Source organism: Syzygium oleosum, unplaced genomic scaffold (assembly GCF_021117445.2).
Source record: "Syzygium oleosum isolate NSW1041296 unplaced genomic scaffold, Sole_v2.1 Sole_v2.11, whole genome shotgun sequence".
Taxonomy (NCBI): Eukaryota; Viridiplantae; Streptophyta; class Magnoliopsida; order Myrtales; family Myrtaceae; genus Syzygium; species Syzygium oleosum.
Window position 1 is genome coordinate 1757109 of NW_026607495.1, and position 22961 is coordinate 1780069.

Genomic DNA, 22961 nt, shown 5'->3' on the forward strand with positions numbered 1-22961 from the left:
ATACTCCCGAAAGGTGTTCTCTTTACTCGTAGCTCTCTAGAATCTTGAATAGCAGTGTCCTGATATGCATCCATATTGATACACAATCTAAGAGGTCATCAATGACCGGACGAAAGAATTTGCAAGGGATTACTCTCTCATGAGCTAACATCTTATATCGATGCATTGCTTACAAACTGATGACAAGATCTCGTGATTTTCTCAAGCGCGACATCATCTTACACAAGCTTCTTTCATCCATCGAGAACCCGGAAATCGAACAAATTTCCTCGACACTTTCAATCACTTCAATCCAATTTAATTGTATATTTTCAAACATGGGTCAGATTACACGGCTAACGATACATCTCCTCCCCACAAATGAACTGGTGGGGATTGGTCCCAACCCGAGCTTTGTAACACCAAATTCACCCGCGACGCATTCATGTCTTTTTTTTTTTCCTTCTTTTTTTCTTTTTCACTTTTGCTGAAATCAATAGAATCGAAAATAAAAATAAAAAAAGGAAAAAAAATTAAATAAAAAATTCCTCCACAAATTGACGCATCGCGAACACAGAGGCGCGCGTGGGGGACCGTCGGATTCAGAAGATGTCGAGGATCTCGAGGATCTGGCGGTTGCAGAGGGGACAGCTCCCTCGGTTCAACCACAGCTCCCGGGAGCACACCCTACAGTAGGTGTGCCCGCACGGGATAAACGCCGCGCCCTTCTTCCGCCCCATGCACACGCAGCACACCGCGTCGCTCCCCACCACCCCGCCGCCGCTGCCGCCGCCGTCCGCCCCGTCCCCGCCGTCGCTGCCGTCCGTCTCCTCCAGCAGCCTCATCAGCGACACCCTCAGCGGCGTCCCCGGCTCGGTCGGCCCCCCGGTCCGGTCCGGCCGGGCCCCCGCCCCGCCCGCGGTGTCGTCCCCCCCCTCCGGCTCGTGCGACGCCGCCCTGTACTGCCGCTCCGCCGCCAGCGCCGCCGCGAGGTTCATGGCCGACCCGGCCGGCTGCGCCTCCGCCACGCCGCAACCCGGATCGAGGGCCCGGTCGATCGGGTCGAAGGCCGGTTGCGGACCCGATAGGCTGGTCGGGTCTGAATTCTGATGGGGTGGCTGCTGGGGCAGCTGGTGGTGGATCTCGGTGTCGCCCTCGTCGTCGTCGTCCCGGACGCTGATGGTGGTGGTCCGGAAGCCCCATATCGGACCGCCGCAGCAGCCCATGCCTTTCAACCCCAGCCGCTCCTTCAGGCTCCTCTTCCTCCTCCTCCTCCTCCTCCGGTCGAAGCCCTCCATTTTCTCTCCCCTCAGCAGGCCGAGGATGGTCGTCGACGGCCTCCCTCCGGCGCCCGGTTCCTGCAACATCACCCCGAGTTGGCTCATCTTGGCTCACACCCAGAAGCCCAAAGACATCAAGAATGCCAAAAGTGAAACGAATCTCTTCCTTTAAAGAAATTATATCTCGAGGAAAACATGAACGTACCGCAGCAAAACTAAAAAAAAATCAGTGGAAGATTGTGAGGGGAATTAAGAGGGGCTTACGGTGGTGGAAGTCTCGTGAGTCCCTTCAAGGAATGACACAACACGGAACAGAACAGAACAGAACTGAGGGCAACAGCACAGCCCACCTCTGGTTTAACTCATCAGAGAGAGAGAGAGAGAGAGAGGATGGGCACTGGATAGTCCTGCAGACACAGCTTTGTCTCGTGGGAGGAGGAGAGAATAAAAAGCTGGAAGAGAGCGAGGAAAGGACAAAATAGAAGCGAAGGGAAGACAGAGAGAGAGAGAGAGAGAGATCTTTTATATCGGTTTCATCTCCTGCTGTTCTGTCACGGAGCGAGCCGGGAGAGAGATGAGCTTCGGGACATTGTGGAGCTCAGCTTCAGACATCAAACGCGAACAAGAAACTGTTGACCTCGTTCTTGTTATCTATCCTCTTCCGAGTACAGTGGCATTCGCTTGGCTTGCCTCTTCTTTGTACGTTTCCGCCTTGCGTTTTCCTCTTGTTTCGCGCTCCTGGCCACGACGATGACTTTGTCACCGGGGGTCGGAAGATGCGAGCTTCCGCCGGCGGAAAACGAGGTCAAAGAGGGCCACGGAAGCCGGCTCCGGAATCGAGGGTCGCGCCACGTGGCGCCCTCCCGCGGGCCCCCCGCGGCATTTGCATGTGGGACTGTGGAATCGGGAATCGTCCGTTTTGCTTTTCCCTCTCTTGCTCCTCTCCTTCTTTTTATTTCAAAGGGTGTGGGCTCGCGGAGTTTGATTTTCGATATTCAAAATAATTAACAAAACTTACGATAAGGGAAAATGGTATAAATTACATCTAAATTGGTGATATGATCCCTCAACTTTTAATTTATTCAATATAATCCATGAACTTCAACATAATATGCAATGTGATTCCTAAACTTTTAATCTGTTCAGTGCGGTCCATAAAATTTTGGTACATGTTCAATTTTATCCATAGACTAGATAATCCAGGGACTAGGTTGAATCCAGGAATTACATAATTGAGCGACTAGATTGAACATTTACTAAAAGTTCAGGGATCATATTGCACATTAGGTTAAAATTCAGGAACCACATTAAACAAATTAAAAATTCTGAGACCACATTGTACATTAAAGTAAAATTCATGAACCATTTGTATAATCATCCCTTAAAAAGTCCACTATGTATCAAGAATTGTTTGCTTATTTTAATGGCTTCATAAGTATATTGACGTCACAATTGAAGAAACTAAAAAAGATTCAATAATATTTAAAAATTTCATATTTGAATGAATGGGGTGAGGAGGCCAATTTATTAAAAAGAAAAGAGATTAAAAAAAGAAAGTTAAAGGACGCCTTCGAAATGACGCTTTGCTTGCTTATCTATGACTTAGTACACAATAATGCTAGTTGAACCCTTGCATTGAACTTCGCAAAACTCCGTAATTAACTCAGCTATGTCAACTAGTTGCTTCTGTCTAATATCAAATTTGTGAATGTATAGTCATGCACACATGTGCAGCTAGCTAGGTTTTCCTATGTCAACTCAACTTGTTTCGTGCTTTTGAGGGTTTTTCATACACGAAGCAACATCATTCTGAGGTCATTAGTGGGTCATTAGTGTATACCTTACGTACAACTCTCAGTGAAATCAAGAAGATTTTTCGCTTTATTAAGACAATACGAGCACATGATCGGCGCTGCAAAAGCCGGATGGACCAGTACGTTGTGAGAAGGTCTAGAATTATATAAATTTTAAATGGTGTAGATTGAGGATATATTCTGCCGGTATAACTGTTGAGGTAAGGATATGTACTAGGAGATTGATTAAAGCTTGAAAGAAGGATTAGTGTAGGGTTAATCTCTTTGGGTATCATGAGACAGATAGTTATGCCACTATAATGTTTTTCTGTTGTGGTGTTAATTAGGGAAAAAAATGTTGGTCTAGGTTCTGAGCTAAGCCTCGATACTTTAGCGAACCAAATGAATTAATTTAGCGACGTCTCTACAAATCTCAAACATTGTCTTTATAAGTATTGAAAGAAGTGTTAAAAGATCATCATATATGCTTCTTTCCTTCAATTTGATGTGTTATTTGGTGCTAATGTCCTCGGCACATCATAATCGAAAGCCGTTGATTCTATTTATGTAACAGCTTAACCAAGAAGTGTTTCTTTACCCTTACGAATAATACATATGCATCATGCTAGTGCGAATGTGATAAGTAAAATTAGGAAATCACAAAGGTAAAAAGTCAGTTATAACATCCTGTCTTAATATTGCTTTAACTCGAATAATCATTTAGATATAATCAAGTCGAGCTGAGTCGATGGTACCCAAGTGAGTTCTTGCCTGCCTCCTGTGCGTCCACCTCCCATCATCATCTGGTTAAAGTTTGCGGTCAAAACCTTAAGTTTGATCGACTTGCAATCTAAGTGTCGTCGAATATGTGCTCAAAATCACTAATACCAATTGTATGAAAATTGATGAAAATATCTAATCGCGTATCTAGTTGGAATCTATCAGGATCCTCTTTGACTATGGGTGAGCAATTTCATAACGAGTCAATTCTCAACCTAGAATTGAGAACCAATATTGTGATTCACAATTTTGAAAAATCGGAACTAGAAATTGAATCGGTCAATTTCTTAACCGAGCGATTCCCAGTCCTTGAATCTACTTGTGAACTGGTCACTTTTCTTTCATTTAGCAAAAAAACTAACAAGTTTATCATAAAATTTAGAAATTGCATCTTTCCAATAAGAAAACTAGTTTCTTTATGGTGGAGACCATTGTTCAAATCTTAATGATCACAGTCAATTCTCGAATTGAACCGAGCTTGATGATCACCCTATCTTTGGCGGAGTCAAGCCATCCTCACAAAAGATGTCGGCTTTAGTGCTATCTTCACACATACACTCAAAGAAATCGGAGCAATTACTTATCACACGTACACTGCCGATCCGATCCCCTAATTCAACGAAATCAATCTTTCCCGATCATCCATCTAAGCTATAGTTATCAACTCTCTTTTGGGTTTGAATTTGCCATAATAATGTTTGCATCTATGTAAAACTCAATTATGCACCTAATGGATAACAACATATGATTAGAATAGGGACAATTCGGGTTGGGATTTGGCCAAAGGGAAAGCGCCGGAATTGAAGTTAAGTACGTAATCACTCGATCACTTTTCCTTTATAAAAAGGGGAGGAGAAGAAAGCTGGACCTGCCAAAGCTGACGTGACCCCAATCTGATCATGAAGATTTTTCAATTTCAAAACGGCTTGCCGCTTTGGCCTTTTGGTCAAAGAAATCCCCCCAACAGCAGGCTGAGGGAGGGGATCATGATGAGATGACATCGTGGAATCAATGATTGGGATTGACTATTGAGGGTTGGTGTCTGGTCCTTTTCGTTTCCAGTTCTTTCTCTTTTGTCCAAAGATGTGAATTTGGGATTGACTTAAGAACACGAAGAGGAATTTGTATGTGGTAGAGAGGTTCCATAGCCAATTTCATATGTGGAGCTTGGCATGACATGTTTGATTCTATAAGATTAGTCAAGTTCATATGTAGAGCTCAATTGGGTTCGATGATTTTGAAGGATACGAAGCGTATGCACCAGATCGCAGAACGATATTTCAAGGTTTAGCATTCAAAAATTAGGGATAAGCATTAGATCCGATTCAGCCCGGTTTTTGGTCTAGACCGACCAGTTTAAGGCCGATTTCATGTAGAATCAATTCGGTTCTTGATTTCAAGGTAGAAACTACCGATTCAATCAGTGCGGTTCCCTGATTGAACTGGCTCTAAATCGATTTTGGATACTTTTCCACCCTTCAAGATTCGAAGCATGATCTTCAACATGAAAAAATAATGTTATCGGTAATATTGGGTGAGAGACCACATAACACACACACACACACACACATATATATATATATATATATATATATATATATATATATATATATATATATGCCCTATAGTAGAATGTCCAATTTCAACACCCTTTGACGGACGAAGTGGGTGCACACACAAAATAAAACGGTGTACAACCTGGCTATGATGCCATGTTAAAATGTCAAATCCAAAAGTTTAAACTAATAGGCGAGAGAGTCCACACATATATAAAAAGTATAGAAACCCGATAGTCATACGATGTGAGACATTTCAATAGATAACAACAACCAGTAGTTTGAAGATCGATCGGTTCGTTTTTCAATTTCAATCTTTTGAATCTGGAGTTCACATGGTCGATTCCCAATTCTAGTCTAAGAATCGACCTGATTTGAAACCGATCACCCCATTCCAAATTATACTTGACGGCAAAGATGAGCGACAAATAACTCAAGGACCAGGCGATATGAACGACTAAATATGCCTTTACTCTCCAAGGACTAGGCCCAATTGAACACAAACTTTACTTTAACAAAAGAAATCTCCATGTAGACTCGGCCAAATGAAGAAGCAAAGAACTCTCACCTATTCATGGGCCTATCGTGTGAACTCGGGACAGGCCTTTATGAAACATTTTCACGCCCAAATTGTCTTGTTGGGCTTCCGGATCAACCTTCTAGTGTTCAAACCCAAGGTCGTTCACAACATAATTTAAGGAAAAAAAAAGAGAAATTACTTAGGAAAATTGGCGGGTTTGAGTGGATCGGGTCGGACCCTAAAACCACTCACTCAAGCCGCGACCATCTCGAGAAATTTCATGATCAGGAGGACTAGGGAAGTGCAACCGGCCTGGTTCTACTTAGGATCGAACTGAACTGGCCATGGAAAATAGGTCCTTATTCAAGTTGGAACTTGTTTTATGAAGTTGAAAGAAGATGATTTATTTTTAATAAATGAACTTAACTTCTCTATTGCTTTATATGTTTGTTTGTTTTATATCAATTTTTTTACTTAGGGCTAACTTATTGATTAGACTAGTTTGCTGTAATTACTATTTGTCTCGATTTTTTAAAAAAAATGAAGGGAAAAAAAAGAAAGTGATTCCTAAGTAGACCTTGGAATCGGACCGGAAAAACACACTAGGCTCTAGGGTCGATTTTCAGGGTAAACATGATAGGTTTCGCTGGGAACCGATTTTAACAAGGTCAGTTCTAGTCCAGATTCCAAGGCTGGAATTTACTTACCCAAAAACTGATCACCTCTAATCGGAATGGTGCACCCCGATCAGCTGAAAATGGTTTCCAAATTATGGGCTGAACAAACAAGCCCAATTAAGTTTAGAAGTAGGTATATAATTAACAAGAAAGTATATAGAAAAATAACAAGTTTAATATCTATGATGAAATGTAAAATTTTATAATGTCGTATATCTTCATCCGTTTGATACTGGTAGCTTAGCTACATCAGGTTCAATTAGAATACGACAAATGGTGAACAAGCATTTAATTTAGTTTTTTGGTATATCCCTTTATCATTGATGAAAACGATGGCTTGTTCACATAGGAAGTTTCCAACTTGGATTTCTCCTTCTCCAACACTAGCTGATAATATTTTCTTGTTTCTCTAAAGGGCAAAGCTCTTGAGCTACCATACAATTTGTCAAAATCTTTATATCACGAGGTCCTGTTTTTGGATCATCTATTTATTATATAAGATCGATCAATTCTCGATCTAGAACCTAGAAAATTGACTCCGCGACTCTGGGTTCCAAAAGATTAGAACTGGGAACTGCCAGTTCCGATTTGATTCACTATTTCCATCTGAGAATCGGCCCATTTGTCTATGTTTTTTTATTTATTTATGAAAAATCAAATTCTTGTAATAAAAATATAAAGTTGCCTCACTGCACTACAAAAACATGTGTTGATTAAGTGATTATGTTATTAACTAATGTTAGAAAACCATGGTTCGATTCTCGGTGGGTGTAAAATATTCTTTTTCCAGAAGAGACTCCAGTTAAACCGGTTTGAATAGATTTTCAGGTAGAACCAGTTCTAACTTCGCCAAACCGATTCTTCTCAGAATTGGCCTAGAACTGATTGGTCTAGGTCTGTTCGGTCCAATTCCCGAATTGAATCGAACCGAATCGAACCAGATGTATACCTCGAAGGTAATGTATATGGAATGGAAACGAATGGTGGATGTGCTTGGAAACACTTGGTTAGAGAAATCAGATTTGTCATAAGAGTCCTCAAAAGTTCTGGAATTCATAGTCATGCCAAAACAATGGTTGCTGGATTCATACAAAACTACGAAGGCATTTCCCAACCTCTCATATTAAGATGGTCTCGTTCTTTTTCCTTCATTTTATTTTCCTCTCTCCTAGCTCGACAACAGTCCATGTGTCAAAACACGAGGCCTCACAAGGAGAGGTCCCACAGATTTTGGGGGACCCACCTCATCACTGCAATGACCAAAACGCCCTCCCCATAAATTTTAATAGTACGTCCAAAACAAAACCGACATAAGCATGTGATCATTATGGCAACATCTTTGGAGGTACAAAACACTACTAAAAAAACCTCTTACTTTATATTCAATCTAAATTCTTGTCCGATCAGTTTTTAATCTAAACAAAACTCACAAACTTTTACTATAATCTCAAAAAGTGATTGATGTTTAGGAGTGATTAGAGTGGTTGACCTTTCCATTATACCAACTGCATGAATTAATATGATACTTCATGAGCTCATAATGCTTTAAAATTCAAGATAAGCTTCTTTACTTAGAAAAAAAAAACACCTATTGCCCCCCAACCCAACCCAATCAAAGAGTATGACTGCCTAATCAAGAGCGATTGACGTTTTTACTACTACCAATCTCATGAATTAATAAGATATTTCATGAATTCAGAGCGTTGCAATTCAAGATAGACTTCTTACTTAAAAAAGACAGCATCTTTTATCTTCTCCTCCTACCAATCAAAGATACACTGCTTTTGACCCTCAGCAGTACCGACTACCAAATTAAGAGCGATTTAGCATATCCATTGCTACCAAATTAAGAGCGATTAACTTTTATAATTACTCCCAAAATAAAGAGTTGAAAAAATAGAGTTCTTAACTAGGGGTAAAATCGTCTTTCCGCCAGAGCTTCCCAAAATCTCATCTTGGCAGTTTTATAGCACGCGGTTCTTTGCTTCGTCGAAACCTAGAACTCTCCCAAGTCTCCGATCGTCGTCGGTCTCTTCGGTCGTTCATTCGCTTCGTCTTGTCGCGGATCTGTAGTTTGGAACGAAAGCGCATCCTTCGTTCTGGGCCTTGCTCTGTTCACGGAAAACCTTCCTCTGTTCGTCGCCCCGTCGCTGCTCTGTTCCGCAAGAACCTCCCCTGTTCCTCACCGGAAAATCAAGAACCGTCAAGAATCTTGTTCTTGGCCCCAAAATGTCCACCCTCTCGCAGCTCATCCATTTCCCATGCGCGTCTCTGTCATCGAAGCCGCCCCACCGCCAATTCTCCCCCAGGCCCTCGGTTCTCGCCGTCGCCGGCCCCGCAATCGCCGGCAATTCAAGAATCCAGCCCCGCCGCGAGCCGGGTCGCTTCCGGCCCGTGTTCCGGGTCAGGGCCGCGGACGACGGCGAGTGGGTGCCCGAGAAGGATGAGGAGGAGCCGGTGGGCGGGGCCGGCGTGGCGGTGGCGGAGGAGGAGCCGCCGAAGGACGTGGCGGAGATCGCCGGGCTGAAGAAGGCGCTGGTGGATTCGTTCTACGGGACGGACCGCGGGTTGAGGGCGACGAGCGAGACGAGGGCGGAGATCGTGGAGCTGATCACGCAGCTCGAGGCGCGGAACCCGACCCCGGCTCCGACGGAGGCCCTGACGATGCTCAACGGGAAGTGGATTCTTGCGTAAGTTTCGTTTTTTTCGGGTTTTGTTTGATTTGGATTGGTTGATGAGTGGGAATTCTTTTGTGACTTTCTTGATCGTGGTTAGTCTTTGTCTTAACATTCGACCAAAACAAAAAAAAAGGTCTTTGTCTTGACCAGTAAATGCATTAGCTGAGTTCAAGTGTACGTTGTTACTCAATCAAATACTGAAGAATAATTTAGGAGGAAATATTGAATGTGAATTCTAGGAGCTTTGGAGTAAAATCACAAGAACAAACAAAAAGATTGCAGAAAACTCTCAGGAAAAGATGGAAACTGGAAACTTTAGAAAGCAGCTCATCCAACCTTAGTTTTGATGGTTAGTATGGTTTGGCTGCTCATGTGAGAACTATCAGGTTGATCATGTGATCTGTAATAAATGATCTGGAAGAAGTTTGGCTATTCAACTCGGCTTTAGTTTCACATGCCATGTCCAGAAAGTATAATAAATTCGACAAGTATTTACTGGAAGTAGCAAGACAACTAAACCCAGTGGGCAAAACTAAAAAGTGTTGAGTCACTATCTACCAGTACCATTATTTTAACATGGTCTGTACTATCTCAAAGGAAGAAACAGAGAATGGGTACCAGATCACATCATATTGGAGTCATGTACTGCGAGACTAGCAAAAGGACAAAACTCGGCCATCATGTTTGGAATTATGTTCGGTTGCTTAAGTTCTGATGAAATTATACTGCTTAGCTTAGCTGTAAATAAAATCTCATCAAATTCTAGCACGGTAAGACTATTGTGCTTATGCCGTGGAGCTAGTCTACAACAATAACACATAAGCTCTTTTCCTCCACAGGTGGTTGGTTAAATGATCCTTTCTCAACAGTTCATTTTGTGTAGAACCATTCATATCTTTAACAAGATCCAAGTGCCGAACGTTTTTCCTTAAAGTTTTGGCTCATGTCTTAGTTTTTTCCTTTTCCTTTGACCTTCATGTAGCTGCTATAGTCGATACTTGTGTCTGCTGCTTTGTTTTGAACTCATGGTGTTGAATCCTATTGTCTCAGCTCGAGTATAGTGCTTTTATCGTGTTTTCCAAATGAGATGTCTCTTAAGATTGTGGACATAATTTCTGTAGCTCAAAACTTTTCTTCATGATTGAGATTTTTTTAAGAAAATGTACCTTATAGCAATGACATCTGACGAGGCTGAAATACGGAGAAACTGTTCCAAGTTGCAGACTTTTCTCAAGTTACTTGCTTTACATACTTTCATCAATTTAAATGATGAACCAAGACTAAAAACAAGTTCTAGTTCTGTGATAGCAGTGGCACCAAGAAAGTTTGTCAGAGGAATCTAAAGTGTTGATCTACTAATCGGTATCGTGTGCTGCCAATTCCGTGTTTAAAGACCTAAATGCTTACTTGCAGAGATGAAATTTGTGTGTCTTCGTACATATGTGCTTGTTCATTGCATGCACTTGTTCCATTTGTCTTCTGCTGTTTCCCAAAGTGTTTCAAAGGATCAACTATTGTCTCTCCAATTATCCTCTTTGAGGTTTTACCTCATTTTAGCTGTTTCCTTGGGTGCCCATTCATTTTTGCACTGCATATAGACATTGTGCTGTCTCTCAAAGTGCACATAGGTATATGATGATTTCAACTAAATTATATGGTTTCAGGTACACCTCTTTTGCGCAATTATTTCCATTGTTGGCAAGGGGTACCCTGCCATTGGTGAAGGTGGAGGAGATATCTCAGACCATTGATTCGGAGAATTTCACTGTCCAGAACTCTGTCCAATTTTCTGGTCCACTGGCAACAACTTCTTTTAGCACCAATGCCAAATTTGAAGTCCGAAGCCCCAAGCGCGTGCAGGTTCATTCTTGGATCCTAAATGTTATTCTCTCTGATAAAACTCTAGGGTCGTTTTATATGAGGGGTTTCAATTGTTATTTGCCAAAGGAAATTAGGGAACTGCAAAAATTGCTTTTCACTCAAGTGAAACTAAATACCGGACCGAAAGTGCTTCATGTTACTTGCGCTAATAAAAATGTCAACCAAAATGACAAAAGACAAAATATGTGAAACACAAGCATAAAAAATGGAAAAAATTCTACTTTTCGGCCTTGTATATTGATGCCTTTTCTGATCAAGGCCATGTACTTTCAAATTATCTAATCCAATTATTCTACTTTCACAAATTTTCAAATCAAGTTCCTCTTGCCCCAAATCCGGCCAGATGCAGCTGACGTGGCCATCGAATGACGTCGTAGTGTCACATGGACTAAATCCACATCATCTTCTGATGTTGTTCAGATTGGCTATATTTCTCCACACGCGTGCACATGAGCATCCGAATATTTTGTCCGCATCATACTGGTGATGTCTGATGGCCATGTTAGTTGAATTTAGTTCTATTCGATGTCAGAGGGATTTGATTAGAAAAAGTGTGAAAGTGCAATAACACAAAGTAAAGTTTTCCCTAAAGAGATAGATGGCTAAATGTATAAACAGCCCGCAAACTACTCCTGGAGAATCTACATCTTTAGCTGTCAAGAGTTGGATCTTCCTTGGTCAATAAGTTTCTGACCTACCTTCATGCAGAGACGGCAGTCATGCATTCTCCTCTGTTATTTCAGATCAAGTTCGATGAAGGCATCATTGGAACTCCGCAGCTCACGGACTCAATTGTCTTACCGGAGAATGTCGAGTTTCTGGGACAAAAGATTGACCTCACTCCTTTCAAAGGTTTAATTAACTCTGTTCAGGACACTGCTTCCTCTGTTGCAAAGACCATCTCCAGCCAACCGCCCATCAAATTCTCTCTCTCGAACAGCAATGCCGAGTCATGGCTACTGACCACCTACCTCGATGAAGAACTCCGTATCTCAAGGGGAGATGGTGGAAGCGTCTTTGTTCTTATCAAGGAAGGTAGCTCCTTGTTGTCACCGTAAATGACTAAAAGTGAAGACTCCTTTTAGCGATCAACGTACTTTGTTTGAGTGAATATCTATGTTTGAAACTGTGGTGTATGTGGATGAGTTATATATAAAAAGTTTAAAGGAGTTTTAAATAGGATAGAGAAATAATTTAATTCTTTGTCTCAAAGCCTTACCTTCTCGACTTCCTCAGTTACTTAATATTGATTATGTATTGATTTTGGACAAACCCATGGTTTTTTTCCTTTGGATCAATGACCTCAAATCTGGCTAGCCTTGACTACTCAATTTACGCAGGAACTTATATCATCAGTCTGCAAACCTCAGTAGATACCCATGCACAATATTCATCTTCAGGATGATGAGGTTTCCTGATCATGAATCGATGAATCTGATCAATAATCCATGAAGCAACAGCATCTCTGTTGTTTATACATATATATACACCAATAATGCTTGTTCTGGAATAGCCAGCTAAAAGAGTATTTGTAAGTTTGATAATGGTCTTCCTTTTTTTTTTACCTAATCTAGACAGGTGCAAAGGTTTCTTTCTGCAGCTGTGCAATATTTTTTGGTGATAATCTTTCAATCTGTAGTGTGCTGGTCTGCTGATTAAACGACGCACGGGCGTATATTTGATAGACTCGAATAGCTGTTTTTCAAGTTGATTTTCTCTATCATCCGAACGGCTGTGCTATTTCTTGTTTGATTCAAACATTATTCACCAAGTAGTTAATATTGTTGGACCTCACCTGGTTTCCACTCGATGTTACTTATGGATTTCATTGCATGCATGCCCATGTGGTTAAGTTTGTGTTTGAACCAGGATGCCTCTCTTTCTTAGCAAAAGATTTCAACATGCAAATATGATTTAAATGTAGGCTTGTTGGCATGAGCCTACACTTTGGACAATCCACAAGTCCATCAATTTCATTTACTTCCTAATAAACAAGTTAAAGCAAACCTCATGAAATGCCTCCAATATCATACTCCTGCTCTCCTCACAATTCACAGAGAGGTACCAATCCAATAGTCGCCGAAGACCTTTCGTGTCTACGATTCCAGTTGATGTTATCATCTTCACCATGGAGTCTCTGAAATCTTGCATAGGATCATAAGATTCCATCTCTACGGCGACTATTAAAATGAATTCAGTCCTTCCCGTTCTTCGCCTCCTTTGCTCTGCACGCCTCGCCTCTTGCCTCTCGCTTATCATCTGGTCGAGTCGCTCTTGAACCATGGCATGTGCCACGCTCGAGATTGTACCGATCCGGTCCGAATCATCGCTCTCATCAGCCTCCCCCGATGAGGAAACACTGAGCTTGCAACTGCAACACAGGTACTCACACCCTCTACTCTTAAGCCTCTGCTTCATGGATGGCCTTGAGCACCTCATTCTCAGTCATGAAGGAAAAACTTTCTGAGCGAGTTCTTGCAGAAGCAAACCATTTATGAGCAAAATTAGCAAGTGGGTCTCATTGGGAATCATTGTGTCTCGAGTTGGTATCTTGTGGTACATGTCCTTCAAAAGGAGTTGAAGCTGTGGTTGGGAGAAGAAAAGCTTTTCGAGGGGATTGGAGGGGATGTGGATTGTTAATGGGGATTGTGATGATGGTGTGGACAAATCTCAAAGTATCTAATTCCCTTTATAGGGTAGGGGTTGGTGGCATGCTTTTGTGGAAGTTGTGGTTGATTTGAAAACAATAGGATTAGTGGAGCTCTTACTCTTAGGGTTTGAGTAGTAGTTACAAGGGGAATTTTGTTGAGTTTAGAAAGTTGAAATAAGCCACATTCGAATCAAATGGTGCTTAGTTAACATCCCCTAGTGTTGTTGCTGTTTTATTTGCGATTTGATCTAGGAATTTTGCCTCATGAGTAAGCTCGATCATCTCGGGGAGAGAGCGATTTGCTAGAGGAGCAGAGGGAGATGAAGAAGGAGGAAACGTGAAAATTTGATGGAAGGACCCGATCCCAATTCAATTTGAGGATCCTCTTCATTTTTCACCCAATTGCGAATTTCATATAGTATTGCCCCTGTTTTACTCGCCGGGAAATGCCTACCGGCAAACATTTGGTCGGCTGGCGAGTTCAGATCGTTATTTGAGACTGACTTGGTTATTTCAGGCTCTTATTTGAAACAAAATTCACTTTAAACTCTTATTTTTTTTTAAATGATCTCATTTCTGGCGTTTATATGAAATTTTCTTAAGAGCAAACGGTCAATGTTAAGAAGTAAAATATATTTCGCGCTAGACTCTAAGGAACAATGGTGTACACAGAACTTTCAAGCGAAGACCTTCAAAGATAGTGGAGGTCTTGGGCCAATTCCTACCGGATACAATCTATAAGGGCCAACCATGAAAAGGCTTATCATATGTGGATCTTTTCATTGTGTCTTGAATGAGTGATCGATTACATAAAAGATTTAGGATGACATTGCTGAATTTTGGTGGATTTCCATTTAGGTTACTGTACTTTGATTTCAGTCACCTAATGCACTAAACATTTACTTCGAAAGGAGACCCGGGAAAGAAATAGCGACGGCACACTTCAGCCGGAATTCGATCAACTTTTCCGGTGAAGTGCCGACGTGGCAGCGGACATGTACGGAATAATGGTTGAAATTCGGTCAAAGCATATCCATGCTAAACATCACAACATGGCCGTCCCGTTAGCACCTCAACAAATTGGCGGAAGTTCGGTCAAAGAATGTTTCAAAAAATGACAAATTCAGTTTATCAAATGATTGAAATCTAAGTTTAATGACGTAATGGTAAAGCTCACTAAAAGTTTAGTGACCGCCGGCATCGATCGAATTTACTTGATTTTTCAGTTGCATAGTTGCTATCGAGGTTAGAGACCAATCTCTTTCTTAACCCAACCCTTTTTACCAACGGTAGTAGCTCTTGAGATTTGCATCCTCTTGTCCCAAATTCAATGAGAAGATGCCCCAGCCTCTCGTCCTCCCATTCAAGATACTAATGGGCTAATAGAAAAGGACATTCACAAGAACAATGTCACAAAACCTGTGGCATGATACCTCAACTGAACCATGAAATTCCAATTAAATGAAGCTCAATCGAGAAATACTATAATCTTTCGTGATTTCCACTAGGCCACCAAGAACCAAATTACATATCCTTGTCATTGGGCTCATCCCAACAAAGGGGAAAAAGCAACATCTCACCTTAGATTTGGCCCACCCAAATCCACCTCAATTAGACATGGAATATACCCACCAGATCTCTCCCATCCCCAGTTATCACCATAGAGGCAGTTTTTCCATTAAAGAAAGAATATCTCATTAATAAGCATCATCCTGACCAATTAGGCAATCAACCCACAAGCTAACCCTCTTCTCAAAGAGAAATCTTATGTCATAATATCCTCATGGGATATTCCCTGCCTCGCTTACCAAAGCCTCAAATCCATACCAACCCAAGAGTAGGAAGGTTAGGTAAGCACTGAACCACACAGATCATGATCCGAACCGATCCCATGAACCATGGCAATAAAAATAAGAATGGATAGATCACAATTAGCCCATCCATATAACAAGGGAGCTAGTTCCGTAAAATCGACGCGTTAGATCGAAACGGTATGCATGGACGGACCGAACTGTCCGGATACCGAGCTCTGAGAACTGAACAAACCCAATTTCTTTCGAGCGATGCGACGAGTAATTCCCCATCCGGATCGAGTTTATCGCCGGCGTCACATCGGGCAATGATTGGCGCCCGGCGCCTCGATTGGTACCTATCCTGTGACGGCGACATGGTGGAGCCCTGTTCAGTGTCGAAATCCGAATCGAGCCTCTCGACGATTGAATGATTGATCAATTATTCATTTGGATCAACACGCAAAAATCTATGTGTTTGCAATCCCGTGAATTGCCCCCCCACATCATCATCTTCTAATCGCATGCGCACCAAACACCAAACCGTCCAACAATTTTCCCCCGGAAAATCCCCAAACTGCCCTCCCATCCGATGGGCGCGACCAAACTTTCTCTCGCCCGGGCGGGGGGCGCCGAAGCGCGAAATGACGACTTTGCCCCTCGGTGGCGCTTAAGATAATATCGCCAGATTTCGCGTTTCTCGCGATCGCACACTCGCTCGCTCACTCTCTCGCAGTCTCTCAGTGTTAGGTGCAACCGAAACCGAAACCAGATGTCGCCGAGCTTCGTGTTCAACGGCGATCTCCTCGCCGCCGCCGCCGCCGCCGGCAAGTCCGCCCCGCCGGCGGTCACCGGCCGCGTGGCCTCCGTGTACAGCGAGGTCCAGACGAGCCGCATCGATCACGACCTCCCCCTGCCGTCCGTGCTCAAGGGCTCGATTAAGGTCGTCGACGGCCCCCCGAGCTCCGCCGCCGGGAATCCAGGTCCTCTCTCTCTCTCTCTCTTTCTTGCTGTAAATCATCGGATCGGTTCAGCGTTCTTCGTCGGGGTGGTGTCGGAGATGTGTCGGCGTAGAGGCCTCGGCTATGGCTCGGCTGTAGAGCAGAGCGCCTTCGTGATTGTCGAGGAGTTGTTGATCTGAGTTGTCGGATTGCGTTGCTCTCGTTTGTACTGTGAGCGCGCGCGCGCGCGATTTTTCGAGGAAAACCGTGCGCTTAGTATTTTTGAGGACTGACGATATGTTTCGGTCGCCTGCTGCTTGCTAGTTGAGCGCTGTTCGGAAATGAGATTCCGTTGCCGGTGGATTTGATAGTGTGCGTGGTGGTGTTCGCAGGGGAGATCGCGAAGCTCTTTCCGTCCCTCTTTGGGCAACCGTCGGCAATGGTGGTGCCCGGCGATTCCGCCGCCGATGGATCAAACCAGAAGTTGAAGATAGGAGTGGTTTTGTCGGGAGGCCAGGCTCCTGGAGGGCACAATGTGATTGCTGGAATCTTCGGTGAGAATCATAATAATCTGATGATGCTCTTATGTGATTCCTCTTTCAAGTGATTGATTCAGTGATGTTTGTGTCTCTAAAGATGGACCACTAGTGATCTAAAGATGGACCTCTAATGATAACTTTCTTTAAAATTTTAAATTTGGTGCTAGATTACTTGCAAGATCGTGCAAAAGGCAGCACATTGTATGGGTTCCGGGGTGGTCCTGCTGGTATCATGAAGTGCAAATATGTGGAACTCACTCCTGAGTATATATACCCTTACAGAAACCAGGTGAGGCTGTTTGATTGTACGAAAGAAATAATGGCATCCATTGGGAGATATGACATGCCAATTATTCATTTCAATTGTGTAATCTCAAGACACCTTTGGAACATATAGTCGGGTGCCTGCTGGTTTATTTTGTGCATGGTGAAGCTATGTGCATATATCTAAAAAAGTAGGTTGCAAAATAATCACAGACTTTGACTGCATAGTCATGCATTTTGAAACTGCGCACGTTGACATGTTTGTCAAGGGAATGTTGTTTTGAGCAAGCTGGCTAAGCACTTCGCACTATTTTTCTTCTTGCTTCAATTAGGGTGGCTTCGACATGATCTGCAGTGGGAGAGACAAAATTGAAACTCCAGAGCAGGTGAGACACGTCCTTTTCACTCTCTTGGGTGAATAGGATAATCATTTATGCAAGAAGATGAGGCTGACGACATCTGACCTGTTTTCAGTTTAAACAAGCTGAAGAAACAGCTAAAAAACTTGACTTGGATGGCCTCGTTGTTATTGGTGGAGATGACTCAAATACGAATGCTTGCCTCCTTGCTGAAAATTTCAGGTACACTTTCCCTATGATTTTGTCTGTAGTTACCGCTTAATGGAATTGGTTATCACCTATACTCTATCACTTGATGTTTTGATTCTTTTGATGGCATTGGTACATTCAGGAGTAAAAACCTGAAAACTCGGGTAATTGGATGCCCTAAAACCATCGACGGTGATCTCAAATCCAAAGAGGTTCCCGTGAGTTTTGGATTTGATACTGCATGCAAGGTAAACTTTAGCTAATTGTAGGATGCTGAACTCCTTGTTCTTACTTTGGTGTTATAGTTGAAGTGTTCGAATCATGTTATACGCTGATTTTGCCAATGTGGGATGCTAATCATGCGCTGATTTGATAGAGACCCGACAAGAATAGATAATTGTACTTCCATCTCGGAGAGGCTTCTCACGTGGTCTATGTCTCTCATGCAGATCTACTCTGAACAGATTGGCAATGTCATGGTAGATGCTCGGTCAACCGGAAAATATTACCACTGTAAGTACCTGATTCAAGTGTGATGATATACGTTACTATATTACTATGTCATCAATCTTGAAATTTCTACTTTGCTCAGTCTCCTCTTTTAAACAACATCAATATTTCGTATTTGGAAATTTGTTAGACATTGTGAACAATATATAAGTAGCAGGTCAGGTCAATCACTTCAAGCAGATCTTACTTTTGTTCTACCTATATGTCTAATTCTTCTAGAGTTATAACAATCCAAAAAGAGATATGAAATTCATATGGTTACTCCAATGTTTTAGGATATTGCCGATTTCCTTGCAATTATAAGCAAAGCACCACCAACTTTTTTCAACCTCTCCCCAGAGACTTTTGGGCACCTCTCTTGCCACCAGTAATGTCAAACACTTGTTGACTTCTGTGTTGTTTTAGTTATATCCGATCTTATCTTCTAAAACATCAGCTTTCCTTCTCAGACTTCATTGTTCAACCTAACAATTGCCTGCTGTTCTGACGGCAACTGTGCATCTTCTACGTCCTTCTTTTTTATGAACATTCCTAAATTGCAATTCACATTTTCTGAAATACCTTTGTGCTGCAGTACTTTCCTCTAGGTATGATTGTGTTTATTACTAATTATAGTCCTATCTCAGTCTAAACAATGCAGCTTGCCTAGTACTACAATACTCCATCTTTTGTGTGATTGATTTCATTGCTGATGGTGGTCCTCTCTAATCAATAATCTATTGTCGTTTGCTTTCCCTGTCAGTTTCCTTCCCTCAAGTTCTGGTCTCAAATGAAATGCGTCCGCAGTCTTCATTCATTTAAGTAATGAATTAGCTGTGTTAGCTTGTCAGAGTCATGATGCATTCCATGATCCTTTCTCATCTGCTTAACTTATTTGTTCCTTATCCCATGCTTGCATATGCAGTTGTGCGGCTAATGGGACGTGCAGCTTCTCACATCACTCTAGAATGTGCTTTGCAAACTCATCCTAATATCACCATTATTGGAGAAGAGGTAATTTTCTTGTCTTTCATTTTGCTTGGATATTTGAGTGGCGTAGCCTAGATGGAGAGGAAAAAGAATTAGTTTAGGTTCTCCTGCACTTTAATTCTCTTTCTATGATATTTATACACACACACACACACACACACACACACACACACACACACTCTCATCTGTTCACTGATTTGGTCATGAATGATCCACTTATGGTAAAAAGTTCCAGCTTTAGTCATATGATTTACATCTTGATGCAGGTCGCTGCCAAGAAGCTGACTCTTAAAAATGTCACCGACCACATTGTTGATGTTATCTGTAAACGTGCGGAATTTGGTTACAACTATGGAGTCATACTCATACCAGAAGGTCTTATCGATTTCATTCCAGAGGTAAATTTGTACTTCTTTTAGATGTAATTTACAACCTTTTGAAAATCTGTTCTTAGGACTTTCAAGTGGACTGGTGAGTTACATCTATGGTAGACACTAATTGAACTGTACTATTTGCAGGTGCAGCAGCTTATTGCCGAACTAAATGAAATTCTTGCCCATGAAGTCGTGGACGAAGGTGGGCTTTGGAAGAAGAAACTCAAAAATCAGTCTTTGGAGCTCTTTGAGTTTTTACCTGAAGCAATTCAAGAACAATTGATGCTTGAAAGAGATCCACATGGAAATGTACAGGTATTGTTATCATCTTGAACTGTTTCTCCTAATATTCAGTGTCTCTGGGTTTTGTCATCATTCTTATCTGTTTCTTTGTTTAGGTTGCTAAAATTGAGACAGAGAAGATGCTCATTCAAATGGTTGAAACTGAATTGGAGAAGAGGAAGCAGGAAGGTACATACAAGGCGAACTTCAAAGGACAATCCCACTTTTTCGGGTAATACCATTTAGTCCGTGAAAATGTGACATTTCTTTTGTGGATTTTTTTTGGAAAGGTCTACTCAGGGAGGGTTTCTAGTGATTGTTCCTCTTTTCTGGTGGTTGTTTAACAAGTGAAACCTGTTGTTATTCTACACGGATTTTCCTTCAACCTTGACCATATTTCCTTTACTCTTTATTTAATGCATGCTAATTGCCTTTCAGGTATGAAGGCAGATGTGGTCTGCCAACCAACTTTGACTCTACATATTGCTACGCTTTGGGTTGTGCTGCAGGAGCTCTCCTCCAGAGCGGGAAAACCGGGTTGATATCTTCAGTATGTCTTTTTCCCCTAACAAAGTTTGCTTTATCCTTGATGATGGTCATCATTTTCAGTCGACTGGTCTTTCTCATCTGCGAAACTGATGGAGCTCACAAGCATAATATGTCTTCAGGTGGCAAATTTAGCTGCCCCAGTTTCGGAGTGGACTGTCGGTGGAACTGCATTAACCGCATTGATGGACGTTGAGAGGAGACATGGTATACTAGTTTATTGAGATTCTTTGATAACAGGATGATACCTATTTTCTTCTTTCTGAGACGGTATGGTTGCAGTACCCTTGTTACCGAAGCTACATCATCCTTTTTAGTAATTGCGTGCTTCATTGAAGCAACGGGGAGAATGACCATGGACTAGGTTTATCCCTGTTCTGTTGATAGCTCAGCTGGTTCTTTAAGTGGGGTTCAGTTTTGATTTATCCATCCGAATATCCCAGCAGTTCATTATTTTTAGTAGTTCATGTTTGTTGCTCTAACCTGTCTACCTTTTCTGGCTTGTAAATATGACTGTTATGCCTGTCTGTCTTTACACGTGTGCATGATTGTATCTGTCTATGCCCTTAAATGCACAGCTCAAGCTGAGTCCGAAATTTTTATCTTATCCAAGGTAAGTTCAAGCCTGTGATCAAGAAGGCGATGGTGGAGCTTGAAGGTATAAATCGCTGCGTGCATTATACCCACTAATTTGCTTGTGCAAACCTGGATCTTCTAAGCAATAGTTGTTCTATTGGTGTAGGTGCACCGTTCAAGAAATTTGCCTCAATGCGGGACGAGTGGGCCATCAAGAACAGATATATCAGTCCTGGTAGGTTCTCTCTCCCCCCTTAACAATGCGTGGTTTTTCAGAACACTGGTCACTATGAATGATCTGCTTGATTCGCGTTTGCTATTTCTTTGTTGTTTATTCTCATGCATTCCCTTACTTCTATTGGTGCCTTGTTTTATTCCCCTTTTGCCTTCAATGCAGGTCCCATTCAATTTGTTGGCCCAGCATCGGATGCAGTCAACCGCACCCTATTGCTGGAACTTGGAGCTCAAGCTTAGATAAGTGAACAATCTCGTGGTAACGAGTTCCTGGAGAGACTCAAAACTTTGCTTGGCTCAGCATGTGATCTTTTTATGTTTGTTTTTCTCATTGCGTTGGATTTTTGTAGAACTTAGAGGTTGGTTAGAAGTATCGTCCAAGTCTGATGGCACAAAGGCTTTCGCATCAACTTGGTATCTATAGGCGTTCATTTCAGATTCAAGTCCTTATTCTGCTTTGTGACAGCTGATTAGTTGCTCATGTTGTAGCTCTGAAACTAATTTATGATGTGAGCTAATAAATCGATCATTTGGCAATGCAAGGCAGATGATATTGGAATGCCTCGTGAACTGCCAATTAGACTTTTCTTCGTGATCATCTTTATGATTGGTTGGTATCGGTAGTTCAAGAGTAAAATTTGGACTCGGATTGGACAGCGTTGCAATCTTTTTAATTGTGCACAGTAATTTTGTAGTAGTAATTTCTCGAATGTGCTAGTAATCATCAATAGGTGAATAAGTAACATGTAGAATGTGTTGGTGAATATGAGTCAATCCCATCCAAGATAGTGCCTTGGTCAGACATAATGCCAATTGTGTAATCCTAGAACTGATGAATTGCGCAAAATGAGCTTGTGGACAGGCAATGGCTGTTAAAGACCATGGTCTTCTGTTCTGTTGAGGCAAAACGACCAAGGTTAAATCTTTTTTTTTGTGTCGATATTCATGATGTGTTTGGCTGGTTGTTTGGATTTCTAATCATGATAGAATTGAATAGGATATGATATAAAATTCATGGATTTGAATAGGATATGATATAAAATTCATGGATTTTCCTACATCATACTCATTGTTTGGTGAATTACAGTTATAAATCTAGATATTAAACTTTATCCAATTTTTCTTTAAACTTTGTCCATAACATTAGAGTCGTACCAACTACCAAATTACGAAACCAAAGCATACATTACTACACCAAATTGCGAAACCAAAGCATACGTTACTACAGGAGGAAGAGTGTGCGCTAGCAAATCAACAGCAGCCAGCTTTAACAACTAGAAAGCCGGGAAACATAATGCACTCGAAAAAGGTACTGCATTTTGCTCCCCAAAAAAAAAAAAGCAGTAGAGATTGGTATGCTTGGAGCCAATGGCACTTGTTGGGCCATATCAAAAGCACACGAGATAGCTAAAGACCATAACAATTGCAATCTGGATTTTTAATAGAGGGAAGATGTCTATCTATCCATTCTATGTTGTTCCGCACAATTCAAGTCGTTAATTTTAATGAGGCGGTCGAGATGATCAAAGCGAGTTTGGCTTCCAGTCAGGATGACTTCCGGTCAAGATGATCAAAGCAAACGGGCGATCCTTCA

The 22961-nt window shown here is 41.9% G+C and overlaps 4 protein-coding genes across 4 annotated transcripts; 2 read left to right on the plus strand and 2 right to left on the minus strand.

The window, feature by feature from the left end:
- Window positions 1-282: 282 nt before the first annotated feature.
- LOC115688035 (uncharacterized) lies at window positions 283-2182 on the minus strand. Its single transcript, XM_030613758.2, has 2 exons — window positions 1524-2182; window positions 283-1337 (listed from the first exon to the last, which is right to left on the minus strand). The coding sequence occupies exon 2, from the start codon at window positions 1275-1277 to the stop codon at window positions 582-584; it is 696 nt and encodes a 231-aa protein (XP_030469618.2). The 5' UTR covers window positions 1278-1337; window positions 1524-2182; the 3' UTR covers window positions 283-581.
- A 6396-nt stretch (window positions 2183-8578) lies between these two features.
- On the plus strand, window positions 8579-12323 carry LOC115688082 (plastid-lipid-associated protein, chloroplastic-like). The gene is made up of 3 exons (XM_030613814.2): window positions 8579-9275; window positions 10928-11123; window positions 11888-12323. Exons 1-3 carry the CDS (start codon window positions 8815-8817, stop codon window positions 12200-12202), a joined length of 972 nt encoding a protein of 323 aa, XP_030469674.1. The 5' UTR covers window positions 8579-8814; the 3' UTR covers window positions 12203-12323.
- Window positions 12324-13033: 710 nt separating this feature from the next.
- On the minus strand, window positions 13034-13790 carry LOC115688057 (probable transcription repressor OFP9). Its single transcript, XM_030613792.2, has one exon. It carries the CDS (start codon window positions 13581-13583, stop codon window positions 13122-13124), a length of 462 nt encoding a protein of 153 aa, XP_030469652.2. The 5' UTR covers window positions 13584-13790; the 3' UTR covers window positions 13034-13121.
- A 2493-nt stretch (window positions 13791-16283) lies between these two features.
- On the plus strand, window positions 16284-21926 carry LOC115688081 (pyrophosphate--fructose 6-phosphate 1-phosphotransferase subunit beta). The gene is made up of 16 exons (XM_030613813.2): window positions 16284-16567; window positions 16918-17079; window positions 17232-17353; window positions 17661-17714; window positions 17803-17909; window positions 18019-18124; window positions 18326-18389; window positions 19291-19379; window positions 19622-19753; window positions 19874-20044; window positions 20128-20243; window positions 20450-20561; window positions 20680-20764; window positions 21171-21215; window positions 21300-21368; window positions 21531-21926. Exons 1-16 carry the CDS (start codon window positions 16357-16359, stop codon window positions 21605-21607), a joined length of 1722 nt encoding a protein of 573 aa, XP_030469673.2. The 5' UTR covers window positions 16284-16356; the 3' UTR covers window positions 21608-21926.
- Window positions 21927-22961: the final 1035 nt, after the last annotated feature.

What these genes read in the sequence shown, in the direction of transcription:
- LOC115688057 (XM_030613792.2), bottom strand. Translation starts at nt 13,583, where the DNA reads ATGAGGTGCTCAAGGCCATCCATGAAGCAGAGGCTTAAGAGTAGAGGG.
- LOC115688082 (XM_030613814.2), top strand. Translation starts at nt 8,815, where the DNA reads ATGTCCACCCTCTCGCAGCTCATCCATTTCCCATGCGCGTCTCTGTCA. An exon ending in AACGGGAAGTGGATTCTTGC is followed by an intron (nt 9,276 to 10,927) that starts GTAAGTTTCGTT and finishes ATATGGTTTCAG; the next exon opens with GTACACCTCTTTTGCGCAAT. An exon ending in GAAGCCCCAAGCGCGTGCAG is followed by an intron (nt 11,124 to 11,887) that starts GTTCATTCTTGG and finishes CTGTTATTTCAG; the next exon opens with ATCAAGTTCGATGAAGGCAT.
- LOC115688081 (XM_030613813.2), top strand. Translation starts at nt 16,357, where the DNA reads ATGTCGCCGAGCTTCGTGTTCAACGGCGATCTCCTCGCCGCCGCCGCC. An exon ending in GGACAATCCCACTTTTTCGG is followed by an intron (nt 20,244 to 20,449) that starts GTAATACCATTT and finishes ATTGCCTTTCAG; the next exon opens with GTATGAAGGCAGATGTGGTC. An exon ending in AAACCGGGTTGATATCTTCA is followed by an intron (nt 20,562 to 20,679) that starts GTATGTCTTTTT and finishes ATATGTCTTCAG; the next exon opens with GTGGCAAATTTAGCTGCCCC.
- LOC115688035 (XM_030613758.2), bottom strand. Translation starts at nt 1,277, where the DNA reads ATGGAGGGCTTCGACCGGAGGAGGAGGAGGAGGAGGAAGAGGAGCCTG.